Genomic DNA, 19,728 nt, shown 5'->3' with positions numbered 1-19,728 from the left:
AGCATGATGCTTAATTCAAATTGCTACCACACGGAATCTTGTAAACTGTACCAAGACAACAATCATTTTATAAAATATTTTGCTGGGCATAATATATCTATTGCATCTGCAGAGAATCTGTAACAGTTGTCTGGGTAACTGTGATTTGAGGTAAATAAATAAAGATAATTTTTTGCAGTATTAAGTGCTATCCATTTTAAATGTGGTGTATTTTTGATGATGATTACTGTGATTGAAAGCAGCACGTAGCAGACACTTGACAATATGTGCCTTTAAAGCTTGTTTTATATCTTTTCTTTTCCCTCTTTCAATTTGAAAGGCTTTTAGAAATGAGGCAAATCAGTCCTTTAACATGGCTGCACTAAATTCATAAGCTAATACATTAAGACTGCCAAAACTGAGTCTGAGAAACTGGCCTAAAAATAAGATTTTTAATAACTTTGGAAGTAAAACCCTAAGAGATTGTAGCAATCAATAGCTTTTGAATGTTTTAGATTCAGTCACCAAAAGCTCTTTAAAAACTGATGCCCAAAATTTTCCAGAAACACCACAATACTTCTTGTAACAAAACAGTACACCTCATTGTACATCAAAGGTTCTTCTCCTGTAAACAACAATTCATCCATCATGCAAATCCGGGTGAAGATTCAAAGTCTCCTTAATCTGTCAGGATATAGCACTATGCTTAATTTAGATATATTAAACAGATCACAGAATGTTATAGAGTTAGAAGAGTCCTCAAGAGGTTGTCCAAATCTAAAATGGAATTGGCTAGAATTAAGCCATTCTCTTATTAATCTAGCTAAAACAGCTGGAAAAAAATACACAGACTTTAAGGCACATAAGCTCTTGAGATCAGATGCTTCTTTAGATCCTAAGAAGGATGGTGTGCCTGAAAGCTTGTGATCATTTTCCAGCTGCATGAGTTGATCTAATAAAATATATTTACTTCATTCCACAAATCTTGTCTTGTTTAAGTCTTTAGACCAACACTACAGCAAGACTACCACTAAGCCTTTGTTGGCAAGTTTACATTTTAAAATCTGTTACATTTGAAGATACCATGAATGTGTTGCAGTGTTTATCTTCCCTATTGAAAAAAAAAAAAATCCTCTAGTGTCTATCTACATTTCTTTTGCTGCTATTTGTATCACTTTTTTTTCCTGCACACAGGCAGGAATGAAGATTTTTCCCCTGCAGCAATGCTTCACATACATAAAGACTGTTGTTACATTGTTCCTCAGTTTTCTTTTCAGACTGTACAACTTCAGAATTCTTTTACTCCTAGTGATTTTTAGAACCTCTGCAAGCATCCTTGTTGCTGTTCTCTGGACACTCTTCAGACTGGATTGCATCTTTGTGGTCAGAGTGCAGTGACCAAAATGAGCAGAATACTCATTCAAGACCTTACTAGAGCTTTATCAGGAGCTGAGATTAGAGCACTTCTTTGTGAGAGCTATGTTTAGACATTTTGGGGTAATTTAGGACAAAGAGAGAGGCAGAGGCTAGGTGGCCTTCAGTTTCTCTAGCAGAAGGTAATTTTATCAAGTACCTTTTTAGGATATAGACTTCCAAGTCATATCTAAAACCCCTGTTTTGCCACAATAGATGTTCTTATAACATGTTGCAGACATGGTTCCAGATTCTACAGCTTGTATAAATTTAATCTTTGCTATGTATCTATCATGCTCTTGTAAATGCAAGTGAAAACCCCTCTGCAAAGCTCTTCACTGTTCTTGTACGGGTTTTGGAGAAAATCTCCACAGTGTCCATTTCTTCTATTGTTTTCTTCCTAAATACAGAATTTCAGGTTCTCTTAGCTGTGCCTGAAAGGCAAGGCTTATAAATCAAAAGCTTGAAGGAAACAACATATAAATTGTATTTTCTTCCCATTTGGGTGATTTAAGTTACTTACTAAAGTAATTATTTCTATAGCATTGCATGATAATTACAACATAACTATCCAGAGCTTTATCATTGTCACTTGGTGCATGGGATTACTACAGTTTTAATTTACAGTCTGACAATGCAGAGGCAGCATGTAACAGGTAATACATTGCTGCCCCTCTGGAATGTTGTTCACAGTTGGAAATGCAATGCTGGAGAAAAAGATTGCAAACACCATTTCACTTACAATAATGCTAACACTCTGGGCTTTATACTTACAGCTTGTTCTTTGTCTTGAGTGCAATTCATACTGAAAGTATTATCCTGTCTTGTACTCAGCAAAAGTTAATACGAAGTGACAATGTTTTTCTGTACCTTTTGTTTCTTTTATCAATAGGCAAAAGTTAAATAAAATGTTGTTTTAAAAGTTCAGAGTTTGGCTACTTTGTACTCATGCTATGGTTTCAACCATCCTACATTCTACCCGATTCAGACAGGTGCACTGTTTTCAGCAAAGGATGTCAGTGCCTAAAGGTGCCAGGTTTAAGCAGATATGTATGCTCTTTGGCAAGGCCTATTCTCATTCCCGTGTTGACCTGTTTGGGGAAAGCACCTGAACATAAACATTATTTCTGGTAAAAAAATCCGTAAGTTAACAAACATGAGGTCAATCTCATCGGCAGCAAACTGTATCAGATATCAATTCACAGCATTTTGCATGTTGTGTTTAAAGCTTTCTATCAGTATGAGCAAATGAAACCTCATGATAGCCCAGAGAGCTAAGAAAATAATTACCATTTTCATCCTTGATGCAAAGAAAGTGAAGTGCCAAACAGAAGTTGCTAAAGGCCATACAGTAAATCGGACACAGAATAAGAAACTCGGACTCTTAATTCCCAGCTCTGTACTAAGTCTTCCAGATCACGCTGGCTTAACATGAATGGAATTAAATGAACTCCAGTACCTGCTATTCCTCAGAGAAATATAAAAGACTATGCCCCTTGCTACGCAGGGAGTAGCAGTATGCAGGAAAGCCGATGCATGGAAAGTAGCTCTGAATTCCTTTGAGTTCTACTCTAGGGGGGCAAGAGGCACCTGAAAGGTGGGAAAAATAATAATTTACAAGCATAGAAATGCAAGATAATTTGTTACTGTAGATTTCTCTGCTTATGCTTGTGTTTCCCCTTTCGGCCTCATCCATTCTTTGCGGCATAGACCATTTTCCATTCTTTGTACGGCACATAGCACAAGAACATCTTAATTAGCATGTTTACATACTACCATAATAATTAAATATCCCAGAAACTTATTCCATGAATGTATACCAAAAATGACTTTGTGTAAAGAAGTCTCTGAAGAGAAAGTATTTTAAAAACAAGGCAGCTTTTTCACCCACTGGTTGCCCTCTGCTAGTTGCAGTACTGTTTTCAACCTGCACAAGCATTGGTAATGTTTTCTTTCAGTGCAAGGCTAAACTGAGCTGTGAGGCTTTGCTACAGGTTATTTGAATAGGACAGAACGGTATAAATGACAGAAAGTTACTTCAATGTATTCCTTCCAGACTCAATGTCGTTCTGAGTCTATGACAGTACAAGGTTATTCAGTAGTCTTGGACAACAGCTTCATTGGTATACCAGTGATCTAGCAGATCATAGAGAAAGATGCTCTAGCCTGTGTTCAACTATTATTTTATAGGTGTGCAAAATAGTTCGACTATGCTGCTGAACATATTATAAGTAGTTAAGCATCAGAAGAAAATAATTTTGTATACTCTCCACTCTCACTTCTTTAAAATGCATTTTCATCTCAGGTGGTTCTATAGAGAAGTGGAGGCACTGAGCTCCTGCATAAACCCTAAAGAAACATGCTAGAGAAAGGAAGCTCCATGGAGTGGGAAATGCCATCTGCCTACCCAGAGTGAAATAGCAGAGAGCTGTGGCTTTCCACTCAGCTTGGAAAAGGGAAGCAAGGATGAGCAAGGTAGTAAAGTTTCTCAACTGGGAGTGTATTTTACCAAAAAGTACTCCAAAATCATAAAACAGGAGATGAGGCCAGCACCAGCTTTCCTAAAAAACTTGGGAGACACCACAGAGTTAACAGGATGTCTGTTTAGGTAGGCACAATGTAGTGGCCCAAACTGAGCTCTTCAGACCTCTGCTGCAAATCTATGAAATAGTAAAAATAGCTCTGAATAAAACCTCGATTTAACATTATATGCAAATCTTTTATGCAACCTTTGATGTTCCCAGCTATAAATAGGAGTGAGGAAGAAAGTAGGAAAAATGGTATTAACCCAGGCACTGAAGAAGAGAGGATCAGAACTTTAAAAAAAAAAAAAAAGTGGGAGAGAAATGTGTAAGAAAGGAAACTGAGAAATGTGCTCCTACTGTGCATGATTTTCCTGACTGCTAGAACCTAATTACCTGCCTAGTGTATTTTATTATTTTCTGTATTGTAGTTTTTATTTTATAAAAAGTTTCAAAGCTACAGTTAGTAACTTTGCAGCAAATGAAAACATGCAGGCCAGCTTTCACAAAGAGCAGCTCTTTTTCTAATGGTTATTAATTAATCCAACTCTCATAACTCCTTCATCTCACTGCTGATGCTTTCATTTTTTTTCTGCCAGAATCGAGAGAAGAATTTTAAGCAAAACAATTGCTGTTCCCATCTCTGCCACACAGTGTCAGTGAAGGCTTGGAAACTAGCTTGACTTGCCAGGCTCACACTGTTTGAAAAACTTGCGGAGGCTTTCCCCAAACGAGGACAGTTCTGCCATAACGAAGCTCGTTTCAGACCCTATCCTCTGAACGTGCACCATCTCCCTCCCCCAAAAAAGTCTCACAGGCAAGTCCCAGGAAGGACTAAACATAACAAATTCAAATCAAATTTAAGACAGATGCTATTAGAAGTCCATCAAGAAAGCTTCATATACCTCATTATATTCCCGAAGAAAAAAACCTCTCTCAAATATGATGGTAGGGTGAGATTGGTATTTTTCATGTACAAATTTAATCCCTGTTGGCTTAGTGTCCTGGGGCATTTTAATTAGAGGCTGGAATGCTATCTATTCAATTAGCACAGCTCATTGTATCTCAGGCTGAATATGAAAACAATACAAAGGCTCCAGCTGGTATAAAATGCAGCTGCTTGCCTCCTGGAAGATTTACGTTGTCTTGAGCATATTAAACATTGTGCTGCAGTCCTTCCGCCAGCGGACTGCTGGTTCAGCTGTCAATTTGTTTTTCACATGTCAACCCTAAATCATTTCCCTAACTACTCTAGCAGTCTTGTCAACCTCTTATACAATGGGTCATCTTCCAGTGTGACTTCTTGGCCAAAATAGAAACATAATTTCCATAACCAGCAATACCTGACATTTTCTTATATAAAAGAATGACACTACCTCTTATCTCATTTTTGGTGAATAATAAATCCCAGATGGATGTCAACAAAGAATTACCATTTTTCATACTAAACTTCAATGATTTTATTTTGCTTTGATAATTCAGTATCACAACTGTTTGACTAAAATACCATAATATCGCCATCCAGCAGTCATTTGGAAGTGATGCTGTGATTATAAGCACTGGTCATCAACATCTCCAAATGCATGAGGCAGAAAGCTTCTAAAGAGCTTTACTCCACAACACTTTACAATCAAAGACTGATAAAAAAATGTGTTAAATAGATTTGAGTTACACATTACTTATTCTCTACCTCCTACTCCCCCCAAATTGTTTCCACCCAGCAATGAATTGGTTCTTCATATGGCATTCTCCCCCTTGGTGATGCCATGACCTATTGCAAATCAAGGTCTGGGTGGTGGGGTGTCAAGCAACACAATCATGTTGAAAAGAAGGCTGAGTAGATAAGCTACCAAATGGGATTCTGGAGAGCTAGAGCCCCTGTGGAAACACTAAATCAATGTGTACTGTTGGAAGGAAAAATGCTGTCATTGAAACCACTTTCATTATGAACAATTCCTGATTGAGGATTCTTCTGCTTTTACTTAAGAGTCTAAAAATTAGGTGCCTAAGACTAAGCTTATTTTATTTGTTTTAGGAAGGCTTTCCACTAGTCTTTCAATAACTTTATTGATGATCTTGAGTAAGGGGTGAGAAGCACTTTAACTAAATTGCAGAGTATATTTAATTAGGGGTTTTTGAAACCAGCAGTGAGAACAAAAGATCTAAAACAAAGCTATCTCTTGTGTGAATAGGAAGATGATACCTACTTCTTACACTGTCCATCTCTTATCCACTATTAAGCTATAAACTCACACATTACTTCATTTTTTACATAACCAATCTTATCTGAAAAAAGGAGTCCAACATAAGACCAGGTTTATGTTGAAAAAGTAATAGAAAGAATGACACAAAGAAAAGACACTTTTTGTATGGTATTTATTATAAAGGAAATAATGAAAAAACTCCTACAGCTGGTATGCCCAGCAGATAAGAACTGTCCTTGAATATGTGATGCAACAGCTGAAAAGATGGACAATATTCTGGGCTGCACACACAAAGGAATTACATAGCCTACCAGTGCGGTGATAGCTCCTCATCAACAGGACACACTAGATGTGTCAACAGATTTGAACCAAATCATGGAAGCATGACAAAAAAAGTAGGTGTTAGGTCATGCTCCCTATGTATCACACATAAACAAGTATATATGTGTAGATTCCATCACTGTTTTCTAGTAAAACTCTAGGAGAAATACTGAAACTGGAAGAAATATAGCTGCGTAACACTGAACATAAGAAATCTTAAAGTATTTTGTTGAATATCAGCTTCACTGAAATGTACTAATGGGGAACTGTCTCCCACAAAAGACAGTAAGAGTCTACAGAAATAAAACAGATATACAGCAACTAGTTTGCTTGCAGCAATATATTTTCTGAGATTTTTTCTAGCTACCAAGTGCTCTGTTGTACTCAGGCTTTTAAAGGGACTTATGAGCTGGGGGTTGTGGGTTACTCATGTTCTCCAACCCACTTCTGTATTTTTTTCTACTGCCTCATTATTATCGTGCTAGAGAAGAATAGAGGAACTAAATTCTGCTTGCTGGAAGCTTATCTTTACAGATTACAATTAGGAGTAATAGCACAACCATCTAATTGGCACAGGATTCATTTTCTCAGTCACATTACATAATCTTAGACAATTAACAATCTTATGGAAATGGGAGTTATTACCAGAAGATGAGCTATGCTATAAAAACAGACTGCCAAAACCACCAGGCTTGGTCAGCTCTGGAGGAAGTGAAAGGTACCATCACAGTTTCCTGAGCTAGGTGTACCGATTAACACAGACAGATTGGTTTTAAATTGTCCCACCACACACACACACATAAATCATTACAAGTATTAATTGGCAACCCTGGTCATCTCTGCAGAGCTGGCTATACTGAATGATGAGTTATTTCATAATCACATTTGATATACTTACTTTTCTATCCATAGTAACAATAAAAAGCCTACAAAATACTTACACACACTTCATGTTAGAGATGGAAGGACCATAAACATGGCTGGCATACTGCACATGACACTACAATAAAAAGATTTCACACTTCGTTATGACTCAATTTAAACCTGCATGACTCATTAAAATCAAGGTACGCTCCATGGCTGAAATGCTGTGCAACTCTGAAACCATATGCTTCAAAATGCATCTGTCCATCAGTGTAAAATGGAATTGCACTAGGAAAAACCCTTCCACATCCATGTCTGTTTCTAATGTAGATGTAAGAATGCCTTTTCTTTAGACTACACAAAAAAAAAAAAAATACAATTCACTATGCTAGTGAAATGCTACAGCATAAGCAGGGATCAGACTCCTGGGAACAGAGCTTTCACAGAAAGATGTGAGACACCTCTTTTGGGGGTTACCTCTTTGCCTGGGAGCTGAATGTAAGCTCAGGCTCTCACACTTAGCTCAGGCAAAAACCACGTTGCAAGTATGCATGTGCCCTGCTGATTTTGATTGTAATTTTCACCCACGGACTTGACTTTGTGGCTTAACCTCAGGCCTGTTTCATCACTATGGATTTGTCTGGTGATTGCTGGGAGGTGACTGAACCCTGGGGTCTGACATCACCAGCCCTACCATGCTCTCAGGCACTGTGGGACTGTGTTGGTAGGTACACTGCCCTGTCAATCTTGCTGCTGCCCTCCGCTCCCAGCTCTCTGTCCTGGTTTCAGCTGGGATAGAGTTAATTGTCTTCATAGTAGCTGGTACAGTGCTATGTTTTGAGTTCAGTATGAGAAGAATGTTGATAACACTGATGTTTTCAGTTGTTGCTCAGTAGTGTTTAGTCTAAAGTCAAGGATTTTTCAGCTTCTCATGCCCAGCCAGCGAGAAAGCTGGAGGGGCACAAGAAGTTGGCACAGGACACAGCCAGGGCACCTGACCCAAACTGGCCAATGGGGTATTCCGTACCATGTGACATCATGCCCAGTATATAAACTGGGGGGGGGGAATTGCCGCTCGGGGACTAATGGGGCATTGTTTGGCAGGTGGTGAGCAATTGCACTGCGCATCATTTGTATATTCCAATCCTTTTATTATTACTGCTGTCATTTTATTAGTGTTATCATTATCGTTATCAGTTTCTTCTTTTCTGTTCTATTAAACCGTTCTTATCTCAACCCATGAGTTTTACTTCTTTTCCCGATTTTCTCCCCCATCCCACTGGGGGGGTGGGGAGTGAGTGAGCGGCTGTTTGGTGCTCAGTTGCTGGCTGGGGTTAAACCACGACACTCTCCTTCCCCTGGGGAACAGTCCATTCTAGCTCTTCTTTGACAAATTCCACTTGTGAGACATACAGTAAGTAAATCAGCTGCTAAATGCCAAAAAAAAAAAAAGGTTTCACTTGACAAGCAACACAGAAAAGAAACACTTTAAAAGCAAAGCAGCATTCCAAAACCTTCCATTTTTGGGAAAGATGGAGAGTTAAAGCAGGAAATGACAACAGCTTTCATTTTATTTGGTAATGCCCCAAAGACACTTCTGTCTGTAGTACTTCAGTGACCTAAGGGAAAGATGTGTTAGTCTCTGTTCAGCTCCTGGCAGACAGGGCATTACTTGGAGTTGCACAGTTGCTGAATAGTGCTGCTGAGTTACTTTCTTCCATATGTAGACGATTCTTTCCAAACATCACTCACAATATAAAATTAATACTAGGCAGCATATCCTGCCACCATCAAGGTTGCATGTGTTTGGGGTCTAAATAGCAGAGATGGTCTTCAGAACTATCACTCGAACAGCTTTGAGAATGTGTAAAAATAAATGGGCTAAGTTCTTCAAAAGTTTCACACATTTATCAGCAGCACATCTTGAAAGTAAAATGAAACAAGAACAAAACCAGCAACAGTAAACTTTGCTATTTGCTTCCTAGGTAATCTGTCAAATACATGCTGTGTGCTTTCCCTTGCCACCCACTGCCGCCTGGTAACGTTCTGGCATTGTAGGGGAATTCTGACTAACCAGTGATAGCTCTTCTGCAGGAGCTGCTGAATAGCCAGCCTTTAAGTCAAATTCTATAATACATCAGAGACATATTTTATCAGCAGTGCGATAGACAGAAGAAAGGAAGAAAACTGGATGGCAGAGGAGTCCTAAATTTATACTTTCCAAAATGTACATGTAGCCTCAGAAGAAAGAACAATAACACTATCAAAAGTAGTTATGAATTAAACAGAATATGAGACTCCATATGGAAAGGAAAATATTCTTTGTTTCTTTCAATACTTTTTAATGGGTTTTGACCTGAGACCAAGCACTTTACCACTTGTTCAGATTCCAGTCCTCCTCCTTTATCACTGAATGAGTTCGCAGCAGAACTATTGTCCTTTGGAATGACATTAGAATACAAGTAGCCAAACTGCCTCTTATTTTACTTTGACTGAAGAAAACATGTCCAATGACTTCTTTATCCAACTATAAGGGCAGCCTCCAGGCAGATATAACTGTCCTTTCTTTTAGAAGACCTCAAGTGAAAGTCAGCAGAATTTGTATTAACATCAAGCATCTCTTGCAGCTCACCTTCAGTCTTGGGCACTGCCCTTTTTCAGAGTTGGGTTGAATACGACTGCACTATTCACACTAGGCAGAATTGCCTTTCGACATAAAGAATGGTAAAGGGAAGTAGAGCTGTCCCCCCTCTGGACTCTCAGGTCAGAAACCATAGAGTGGAACTAGTTACACATTTGGACATAAGAATCTAGAAAGAAAGGGCATAATTTCAAATCAGCTTCATCTTTTAACGTTTTTCTACTTTTTGGTATCTCACGAGGATGTGGATGAGTCTTTCTTGTGAGTAATCCCCATGTTATGCAAATACTAATGTACTTCAGTTGATACTCAAATTTACATAAATTGAGCACGTACATTCTATATCTTAGGTAGATGAAATGTATAAATATTGTATCATTTCCTGTGTGATTTTTTTTTTTAAATTATAAAGCCACTCTAGTCATTATTCATCCAGCAGATAAGTCACCCTCATGCTGATACTACAAAAGTAAAGCCCTTTCAGTGCCGGATTCCCTGAGTTGTGGTTTAAGCCCAGCTGGGAACAAAGCACCACGAGGCCGCTTGCTCATTCCTCCCCCCCAGTCCCAGTGGGATGAGGAGAAAATATAAAGAAAAGCTCATGGGTCGAGACAAGGACAGGGAGGGATCACTCACCACTTATGGTCACGGGCAAAAGACAGGCTCAACTTGGGGAAGAAACAAAATCAATTTAATTTACTAACAATCAAATCAAAACAGGGATACTGAGAAGTAAAACCCAACCTTAGAACACCTTTGCCCCACCCCTCCCTCCTTCCTGGCTCAACTGCACTCCTGGTTTTCTCCACCTCCTCCCCACCAGCAGCACAGGGGGACGGGGAATGGGGGTTGGGGTCAGTTCCTCACACCTTGTCTCTGCCGCTCCTTCCTCCTCAGGGGGAGGACTCCTCACTCGTCCCCTGCTCCACCGTGGGGTCCCTCCCATGGGAGACAGTCCTCCACAAGCTTCTCGGGCATGGGTCCTTTCTGCAGGCTGCAGTTCTTTACGAACTGCTCCAGCATGGGTCCCTTCCCTGGGCTGCAGTCCTCCAGGCACAGGCTGCTCCAGCGCGGGCTTTCTCCATGGAGTCCCGTCCATCTTGGGGGGCATCCATCCCCCTGCTCCGGCGTGGGCTCCTCTCTCCCCAGGCTGCAGGTGGGCATCTGCTGCCCCGCTCCCCTCCATGGGCTGGGGGGGGACAGCCTGCCGTCTTGTCTCCCCACGGGCTGCAGGGGCATCCCCTCCTCCCCCGCTCCTCCTCCCCCTCCCTTCTTCACTCACCTCGGTGTCTGCACAGGGGCTTCTCTCACATTCCAAATCTCCCCCAGCAGTGCAGGTTCCCCTTCTTAAATCTGTTCTCCCAGAGGCGCTACCACCGTCACTGACGGGCTCGGCCTGGGCCAGCGGCGGGTCCGACTTGGAGCCGGGGAAGCTTCTGGCAGCTTCTCACAGGAGCCGTCCCTGCAGCCCCTCCCCCGCTACCAAAACCCCTGCCACACAAACCCAAAACACCAAGTAATCTGGACAAAATTAAATGTAATAATTTAAAATGTGATTAAATTAAATATACCTCATTTACAGCGATCAAATAGGATTCATGAAGATCATGGCACCATTTAAGAGAATACACGACTCATCCAATTCTACCAACACATACATGTATGCCTAGACCTCGGTATTCACCAGACCTTTAAAATGGTAACAGAGCAGCATTTGAGACAGTTGCTGATTGATAGGCATTGATTAGGACTGTGGTGTTAGAACTATACACAAACCTTTTCTTCTCCAGCCCTAAAAAATCAAACTACAGTAAATAAAAATTGAATGCTGTTGAGCTCTATGAGTCAGACTATGAATTCTTTGAGGAAAGGACCACAGTTGGGTTCTGTACAGATCTCAGCACAACTAGCAGTTATTGTAAAATAAATAATAAATAATAGAGCTATCCAAAGAAGAGTAATCCTCTGTCAATTAGATTTGTTTTCATTCTGAGTTGGAAAGCAAGACAAGTAACACCAAACTGTGTGAGTAAAGAAAGTTTCTGAACTCTCTCACTGATGTCCTGCACGGTCTCTTAGCCTCAGAAGCCAGCAGTGCTGAGGACTCGCAAGCTGGGTGCTGGCAGGTTGTGTGTGCTCAGGATCTCAGCTCCTGCCAGCTCTGGGGAGGGCTGGCAAGAGGCCCAGCAGCCCAGTAGGTGGGACACCAGAAGGCTGCTTGTTCTGCCTTCAGTCTTTGATCAAACCAAGTGATCTCTGCTGTACATTGTGATTCTGATGAATGCATGTTCCCTGAGGAAACCATTTCACTAGAAAAGTTCTGACCCTTGTGAATTAATAACTTAAATGAGGACCATTCACAGCCTTTGCCTGTATAAATGGAGTTAAATGTATGGAGCTGTACATTACTCATTAATCCCTTGTGGTCTTATTCCAGTTATTAACTGCTGCAACGGGTTAGTGTGGAATGATGATGTCGGTAACCAGAGACCTCCGTACATCCCCAAAATATCTTTCCTTCTTTAATTATCTGGGTTTATATTTTTAAGCAATGCTTTTAATGCAATGTTTTCAAATAAAGAAGAAACAGGTATTTACAGTCAATATACATTCTCCATTAAGAGGTCCTATGGTTTGCACTAGCTGTGCAAAGAAGTTGCAAGAGTTTCATTGCTGTGCAGTGGTGAAGAAATCTTCTGGTCTTTGCAAAACAGAAAGTGCTTACCCTCCACACCTATTCTGCTCCTAGTGATAAATAGTGACTGAGTGAAGAAGCAAACGGGAGAAAGCATACTGATGTTATAATCTGCATTTCAGATTCTCTGAATGTTCACGTAAATATGTCCTAAAAAACTTCTTAAAATCTGTTTCTTCTCAGTGGCTTGCTCTGAAATCTCTGGTGAGCAGCCAATGTGGGCACACATGAGAATCACTGACATGAAGCACTCAAATGCAATAATGAAACTTGCATTCAAATGCAGAGACTTGCTAACGGTTTTCATTCTAGCTGGTTTGTGCAGCAGCTGGGACAGTGTGTGTCAACTCTCCTAATTAAATTGAAAGCCAAATAGCAATGCAGACCTTGTTATATGCTATTAGAAGTAGAATTCCTGCAGTGCAGCTCACTCAAGAGCCCAGTAGATGTCAATCAAAGTTCAAGCTTCATATTCTACATTTGGTTGTCAATTAACTGTCAGAATGCTTCAATCTAGTTTATTACTAACAACTGAGGGATGTGCTGTGCCTTCCACTTGCACAGATGTTATTGCTGGGACACAATGAGTCTCTTAATCCCACGTGAATGCACAAATCAAAATATGAGGCAGAAATATAATTTTTCAGTACCACATGGAGAAGGAAAGGGTCTTTCCTGGTTACTTAAGTGCTATTTGAATAGGATATAGACAAAATAGAATCAAAGCATTGACTCCACATGCCACATGAGTTCAGCAGCACTGGTCAAACATAACCAGAGGAACACACGGCATCATTAAGGATGATAGCCTATTAGCCACTAAAACTCTCTTTAGAATCGCTTCTCTGCTTCAAGAAGGTCCATGACTAAATCCCAGATTAACCTTGAATATGGATTTTTCAAGCAGGAGAAATTAGCTTCTTGGAGACTTCAACATGCGCACTGTTCTCTATCAGATTTTCACTGGTAGTCAAATATTAAGTTTCACAAATATGTCTTTGGAAAGAGCATTAGACCACATCCGTTTCTCTCCTCAAAATCAGGAGAGCCTGCAATCAGTGCAGTATGAGCTTTCTTGCATAAAGATAAGATTGTGTACAGCTAACGAGGACCTGCACCTGCAGATCCCACAAACAACTTGCCGGTAAACAGAAGCAGCAGTTTGGGTGGGCGAGGTCTGTATAATGCACAAAGGCAGTTTAAAGAGCAAACGGCTTGAGCAGAAGCAGTCTGGTAAAAGAAAAGGTGGGTGGACAGCCAAATGCCAGCTTCCATCCCAAGCAAAAAGATAACGTACACAAATGTCAGGGAGGAGCGGCTCTACATCATCACCAATATCGTCTCTATTTGCAAGTGCACAGAGAGGAAAGCTTTCCCCCTCGTGGCTTCAGGGGGAAAAAAAGCATCAACAGGGTGAGGACTCCTATAGCTGAAGATTTGACCTTGAATCTTTAAAGGCAAGAGGACAGCCTGTTTACAGAACGGGTGGAGGCAAATAGGTAAACACAGGTAGTTCTCCTAAAACCAGCTTTGCTCAAGATCAGAACGAAGGATGCTTTTCTCCCTAGTTTAAAGTACAGCCTCTTTGCGAGGGCTATTACCTTTACACCGCCTGTCAAGGTGGCTGCCGAGCAAACATGCTCAGGCTTCTGAATAGCTCTAACGTAACCTCTTTGGCTGAAAACTCACTGGTTTCGCCAACGCACACTGGATGTTTAAAGGCAGGCAGTGCACCCGTCCACAAAAAAAATTAAAATAGCATCATCAGTCCGTTGCAAGAAAAAAAAGCCTCGCAAAATTTTGCCTTTGGCTGCAGTCTTATTTGCGTCTTGCCTCGGGAAGCCTAGAGAGCTTGCAGATGACAGCCCTGACACGCATAAACCCTTCTGAAAAACATGAATGGAAGACCCGTATGGCAGGGCCGGCCGCTCTCGTGCGCCACTCCGTTCATGAAAATGTCACCGATGCAAATGAAGAATGCAAATGGCCGGGACTCCAGCTAAGCGGGTCCTCAGGGCGAAGCCGGCTCCCCGCCGCGCACGCCGCCGCCCCGCTCGCTCACACCCGAGGTCCCCTCCGCTCGCCCGGCTATCGGCAAACCAAGAGCGCGGCGGCGGGAGGGAGCAGCGCCCGCCGAGGCCCCGGCCAGCCCCCGGGCGCGTCCATGTGCACACGCGTGCCTGCCCCGCAGCCAGCGGCCGGGGCCGGGGGCGGGGGGGCGGCGCGCTGCCCTGCGCCGGCACAGGCGCCTTCTCCGACAGCCCGGCGACGATGGCGGCCGGGGGGGCCGGCCCGCCCTCCGCCACGCTCCCCCGCTGCAGCCACCAGCTCGGGGGAGCGGAGAAGAGGCGGGGGGCGGCGGGCGGGCTCCTGGCCGCCGGGCCCCGCCCGCCGTTCCCCCACACCGCCCGTTCCCGTGAACGTGCCCGCCCTGCCGCCCGCCCGTGACCCTCGGCCCCCCTCCCCCGCCGCCTCCTTCGGGGATGAATGGGAGCGGGGAGGAGGTGGCGCCCGAGGCTCCGCCTCGCCTCGCTTCCCTCAATGAGAGCCCGGGAGGTCGCCGCCCCGCCCTCGCCCCTGGTCCCCCCCGCCATCCCCGCGCCATACGGCGCGCGAGCGCGACCGTTGCGCCTGCCGGGAGGCGCGAGCTGCGCGTCGCGCGCCTTCCGCCCGCCGGCGGCTGAGGGCAGCGACCGCCGGTTCCCCTCACGGAGTGGGGGGGGGGGAGCCGCCGTCCCCGGTCCCTTACCGCACCCCCGGTCTCTGTCCTTCAGGAAGCACCGCGCCTCGGTCGTTCCCAGCGCGGCGCCGGGCTCCGCCGAGCGGGCCAGGGCTGCGAGGGGGAGCAGCCGCCTCCCGGGCGGGCTGAGAGGCGTGAGCCGCCGGACAGGGCGGGGGGGGGGGAGAAGGTTCAGCACCTCGGCCCGGCGGACAGGGACGGGAGCCGGCCGGCAGCCCCCGGCTCTGCCCCACCGGCTGCCCCCGGTGAGCTCCGCCGGCCGCTCTCCGCCTGCCCGGCCCCAGCAGCGAGCGGCTGCCGCCGCAGCGCGGGGGGGAAGCGGTTTTCACGGCGTCCCGCAGCAAAGGCCCCTTCCGCGCAGCCTTAACTTCCCCCCCACACACACACACCTCCCCCCCGCTGGGGACACCCGCCTTTCCAGCGGGGGAGGCGAAACCCACGCCCGGTTTCCAGCCACGGGTGAAAACCATCCGTGCAAACCCCGTCTCGGCAAGGGGGAACGGGAAGTTTGGGGGAGCGCGACTCACCCAGGACGTTCCCGACGAGCGCCACGATGAAGACGACGATGTAGCCGGCGATCAGCGCCCATTCGTAGTCCTTGGGATGCAAATACTCCTTCCAGAGGTATCGCAGGAACTCCTCATCGTCGTAGTCGGAGGAAGGGGTTAAAAGAGCCTCCCGCGTTTCGTTTAGCTCCGACCCGGTCGTCCAATTCCTGCACGGAGGGGAACCATCCTCGGGTTGAATCCCGGACATCCCTGGTGGTTAGTCCGGGGGCTGGGAAAAAAAACAAACAAACAAACAACCCCCCCCCCCAAAAAAACCCCAAACAAAAACCAGCCAAACAAACCAACAAAAAAAACCCCAAACCCCAGACCCTCTCAGAGCATCCGAGCTTTCTCCCGCCCGTCCATCGAGGCTTGTGGTTGCCAGTGCGAAAAGCGGGGTGTGGGGAGAAAAATGACGCGGGAACTTACGGGAGCCAATGCGGGAACAGGCTGGGGATCCGCGTCGGTCCCCAACCCGCCCTGACCAGCTTTTTCCCCGGCCGAGCGGGGGGCGCAGCCTCCGCATTCGCGGAGGCTGCGCCCCCCGCTCGGCCGGGGAAAAAGCTGGTCAGGGTGTGTTGCATGCCCCGGGTGCCGGGCTGCACCTGCCCCCGCTGGAAAAGTCACGTCCGTTTCGGACGACGCCGATTTTGGTTCCCCAAACCATGCACATGCACCGCCACCTCCCCTCCCCCCCCGCATCTCTGCACACCCCCCCATCCATAGCCCCGCATCTCTCCCCCCGACCCTGCTCCCGGCTCGCTCACCCCTCTTCCGACTCTGGTTGCCTTCGGTTTCCCACCCTCTCTCGCACAGGCTCTTCTCCTTAGACGTTTCTAAATTTAGTATTATATATATTCCAGATATTTGTAGATTAAAGGCAGTGGAAGGCTGCTGTGGAAGGAAGCACAGGGTGAAAGGAGGCATTAAAAGCGAGTGGCTAATGAGGCTGTCTCCCTTCTGTGCCCCTTTGAAAGCTGGGCTGGTTATGGGGCTAAACCAGAGGAATTAAACCCGATAGGAATATCCCTGAGACCACTGATCAGGCAAGCACGGGGTTTCATCGGATTTGAAGATTGCTGAGAGCTCCCTGTAGTCTAGCATTCAGACTCCCTGCTCTGAGGTTGTTTCAAACGTCCAGCTTGGGATCTCAAGACAGCAACTGCCCCTTAGCTATTCTGAATTGAGCTGAGCTGGCAGAAAGCAATTCAAGAGAGCCCAGAAGTGCTAGTTAAACAGTGTGATAGGATTCCTGGCTTCTGGTCATTGCTTCTCGAATTATATTCATACTTTGCCCAGTGTACAGTTCCTGAAAGAGAAGAGGTAGTTCTGGACTTGTCCCTCTCTGACTGAACCCCCTCCCCTCTTATTCAGGTAATCTGTTTACTTCCTAGATGAATAGCTTAATGAGTCTGATATAGGCACCACTTCCATTGTGAAATGGCACACCTTGCTCCATTAAGCATTTTGGTGCACGGTCTCCACCTCCATAGGAATGGAGGAACTATTACGGTGGGACTCTACTTCCAACACATAAGCATAATAGAGAGGCAGATATTCATTAACACTGTAGGGCGTAGTCCTAGACAGTACTTTATATTCCTGAATTGTTCTTTTTTGGTGTGCAGCCTTCTCTACTGCCTTCAAAGTTCAATACAGCGTATCTACACCTGGTATACCTGCACCTATTTCTATAGATCTGCTCTCTTTGCTTTAGTTCCCTGTAAACCAAAGAAAAAATCCCTTTCCTATTCCACAGGGAAGTTGAGCGGGCTTTTTAGGCTACATACGTTAAAGAGTGAGATATACTCAGATATACAGGTAGGATCAGCACCTATCTTACATAAATTAGAAAGGTAGAATTTGCAAGCATCATAAAGATCAGACACTCTGCAACTAATGAAAACATCTAAGGTTATATTAGTTGAGGTATGAGTTTTGAGAAGTGATTTAAACTCTCCTGAGAATGTGGGAATGCAGGTCTACTTGGTACACAAAAAGAGACGTATTTAAGGAGCTTGTCATGGTCTTTGCTAGTGGTGAAAAGACTTCGAGCATGACCATTTGGTGATCAGTAACAGACAACCACGCTCATGCTCCAGGTTGTTTCATATGTTAAAATGTTGGTCCATAATTCCAATATTTGCTTCCAAGTTGCCATAAAGTCTGAAACAGGTAATACATTTTATGACATAGAGTGCTTTTTTCTTCCCCCCTCACCAATAATAAGGAATTGAATTAAAAAGGTAAAAATATTAGGAAACAACATGGTTTTATGAAAAATACATCTTAGGGCTCATTATTTTTTCAACAAGATTACAAGTTTGATTTATAAAGACATGAATAATTGATTATGCAGATTGAAAAACTGCGTAAATGGTATTCCTAGAATACTGTAAGACATTTGCTTTGATTGATACTGCACATTCTGATTAGGAAGACAGGATAGCAAAAAATCAATACAGCACACATTAGAGAGATTAAAAATGGGCTAACTAACAGATCTCAGAACTGAATGGTACACAAAGAATCATCACTGAGTCTGTGCATTTCTACTGTCAGTTCTTGGTTCTGTTACACTCCCTGTTCAATGACCTTGACGAAGCTGACAGGTGATCCAAAGATCAGGGGTAATCAGCTAAACATGCACTTTCATCACGGATCTGTAGCTGGAAAGCTTCATGTGATCTTTGATGGTATAAATAGATTAAGATATATAGAAGTATGAGTGAAACTTGACTAAGCAAAAATATTCACCATGTACAAAACTCTGCTATTGAGGAAATACTTTTTCAATTGAGTCATTTTAGCTGTACATTTTAAAATCAAGATCGAATACCTTTCTAAAAGCTAAGTGGTAGCTGAAATGCATATTAATTCAGAAAAGTCGCATGACCTGTAGTATGCAAGAGGTCAGACTAGATAATTATGGTAGTCCCCTCTGGCTTTCTAATTTGTGAAAGTGTGTTAGCAAAATAGATTCACCTGATGAATTTTAGTGCCGATTTACCTTTGCTTTTAATTATACTATTTTCATCAAGACTAGAGCAACAGTTTAAATCTGTTCCTTTCATATGCAAGTGAACAACAAATGCTCAAAAGCGTGTAATTCTTATTTTGTCAGCTGTTTTTTTTTCAGTGCAAAACCTGTTTAACATGTGGTTTTACAAACTTCTACAACAAAGAATATACCGGCTACCCAGCACTTAAAAGAAGCATAAATTCAAGGTTATATCTATGAACCTTCTTATCTCAGGAGAGTACTTTATTTAGCTAAAAGGTTCACATACATTGATACCTCTTCTAATCCGTAACTTTCCATCACTAATCCAAAAATACTGAAATGAAATTACCAGCCCTAGACGATATGCCTTGTGGCTTTCAATGCCACTTATTATATGATATTAGACCATGTGAATATAAATCAAACACTATTTTATGCTTTATTGCATCTGATAGCTCACAGGAACTGACGTTCATAGAGAGCAAACCAACCCTACTTCAGCATCCAAGTTTATTCCTTTGTCAAACACATTTTGCCCCTCCATAATAATAATAATGATAATTCTATTGCAGACTTGCATTTTTATTAATCACACAAATAGGCAGCATTTTTTCATATCTTAGAGACTAGCCCTTTCATTTTAAAATCTATTTGATTCAGAGGATTAGTTCCATACTAGTCTAATACCATATTAAATTAGGAGCCTTTTATCAAAGCAGAATGAATTTTAAAGTTTCTGAAAACTTGGGTTAAGAGTTAGCTGAGCCAGAGGGTTTCTGTTCAGCCTTTGCGGAACA

General features: G+C 43.5%; 1 protein-coding gene across 2 annotated transcripts in view; it reads right to left on the bottom strand.

The window, feature by feature from the left end:
* Positions 1 to 16,769, bottom strand: part of HCRTR2 (hypocretin receptor 2) — a 39,518-nt gene extending 22,749 nt beyond the window's left edge. The window contains exons 1-2 of one of the 2 annotated variants that reach the window (XM_052809245.1): positions 16,695 to 16,769; positions 15,907 to 16,094 (exon numbers count right to left, since the gene is read on the bottom strand). Coding sequence is in view for 1 of the 2 variants with exons in the window: in XM_052809244.1 (XP_052665204.1) it covers positions 15,907 to 16,135 (229 nt within the window). In the remaining variant the exon portion in view is untranslated. Of the gene's footprint in view, positions 1 to 15,906; positions 16,163 to 16,694 lie in introns of those variants that run through there. The other variant, XM_052809244.1, reaches the window with a different exon arrangement.
* Between the last annotated feature and the right edge of the window lie 2,959 nt (positions 16,770 to 19,728).

Source organism: Harpia harpyja, chromosome 15 (genome assembly GCF_026419915.1).
Source record: "Harpia harpyja isolate bHarHar1 chromosome 15, bHarHar1 primary haplotype, whole genome shotgun sequence".
Classification (NCBI taxonomy): Eukaryota; Metazoa; Chordata; class Aves; order Accipitriformes; family Accipitridae; genus Harpia; species Harpia harpyja.
Note: the sequence above shows the minus strand (reverse complement) of the source record. Positions and strands in the feature narration are given on the sequence as shown.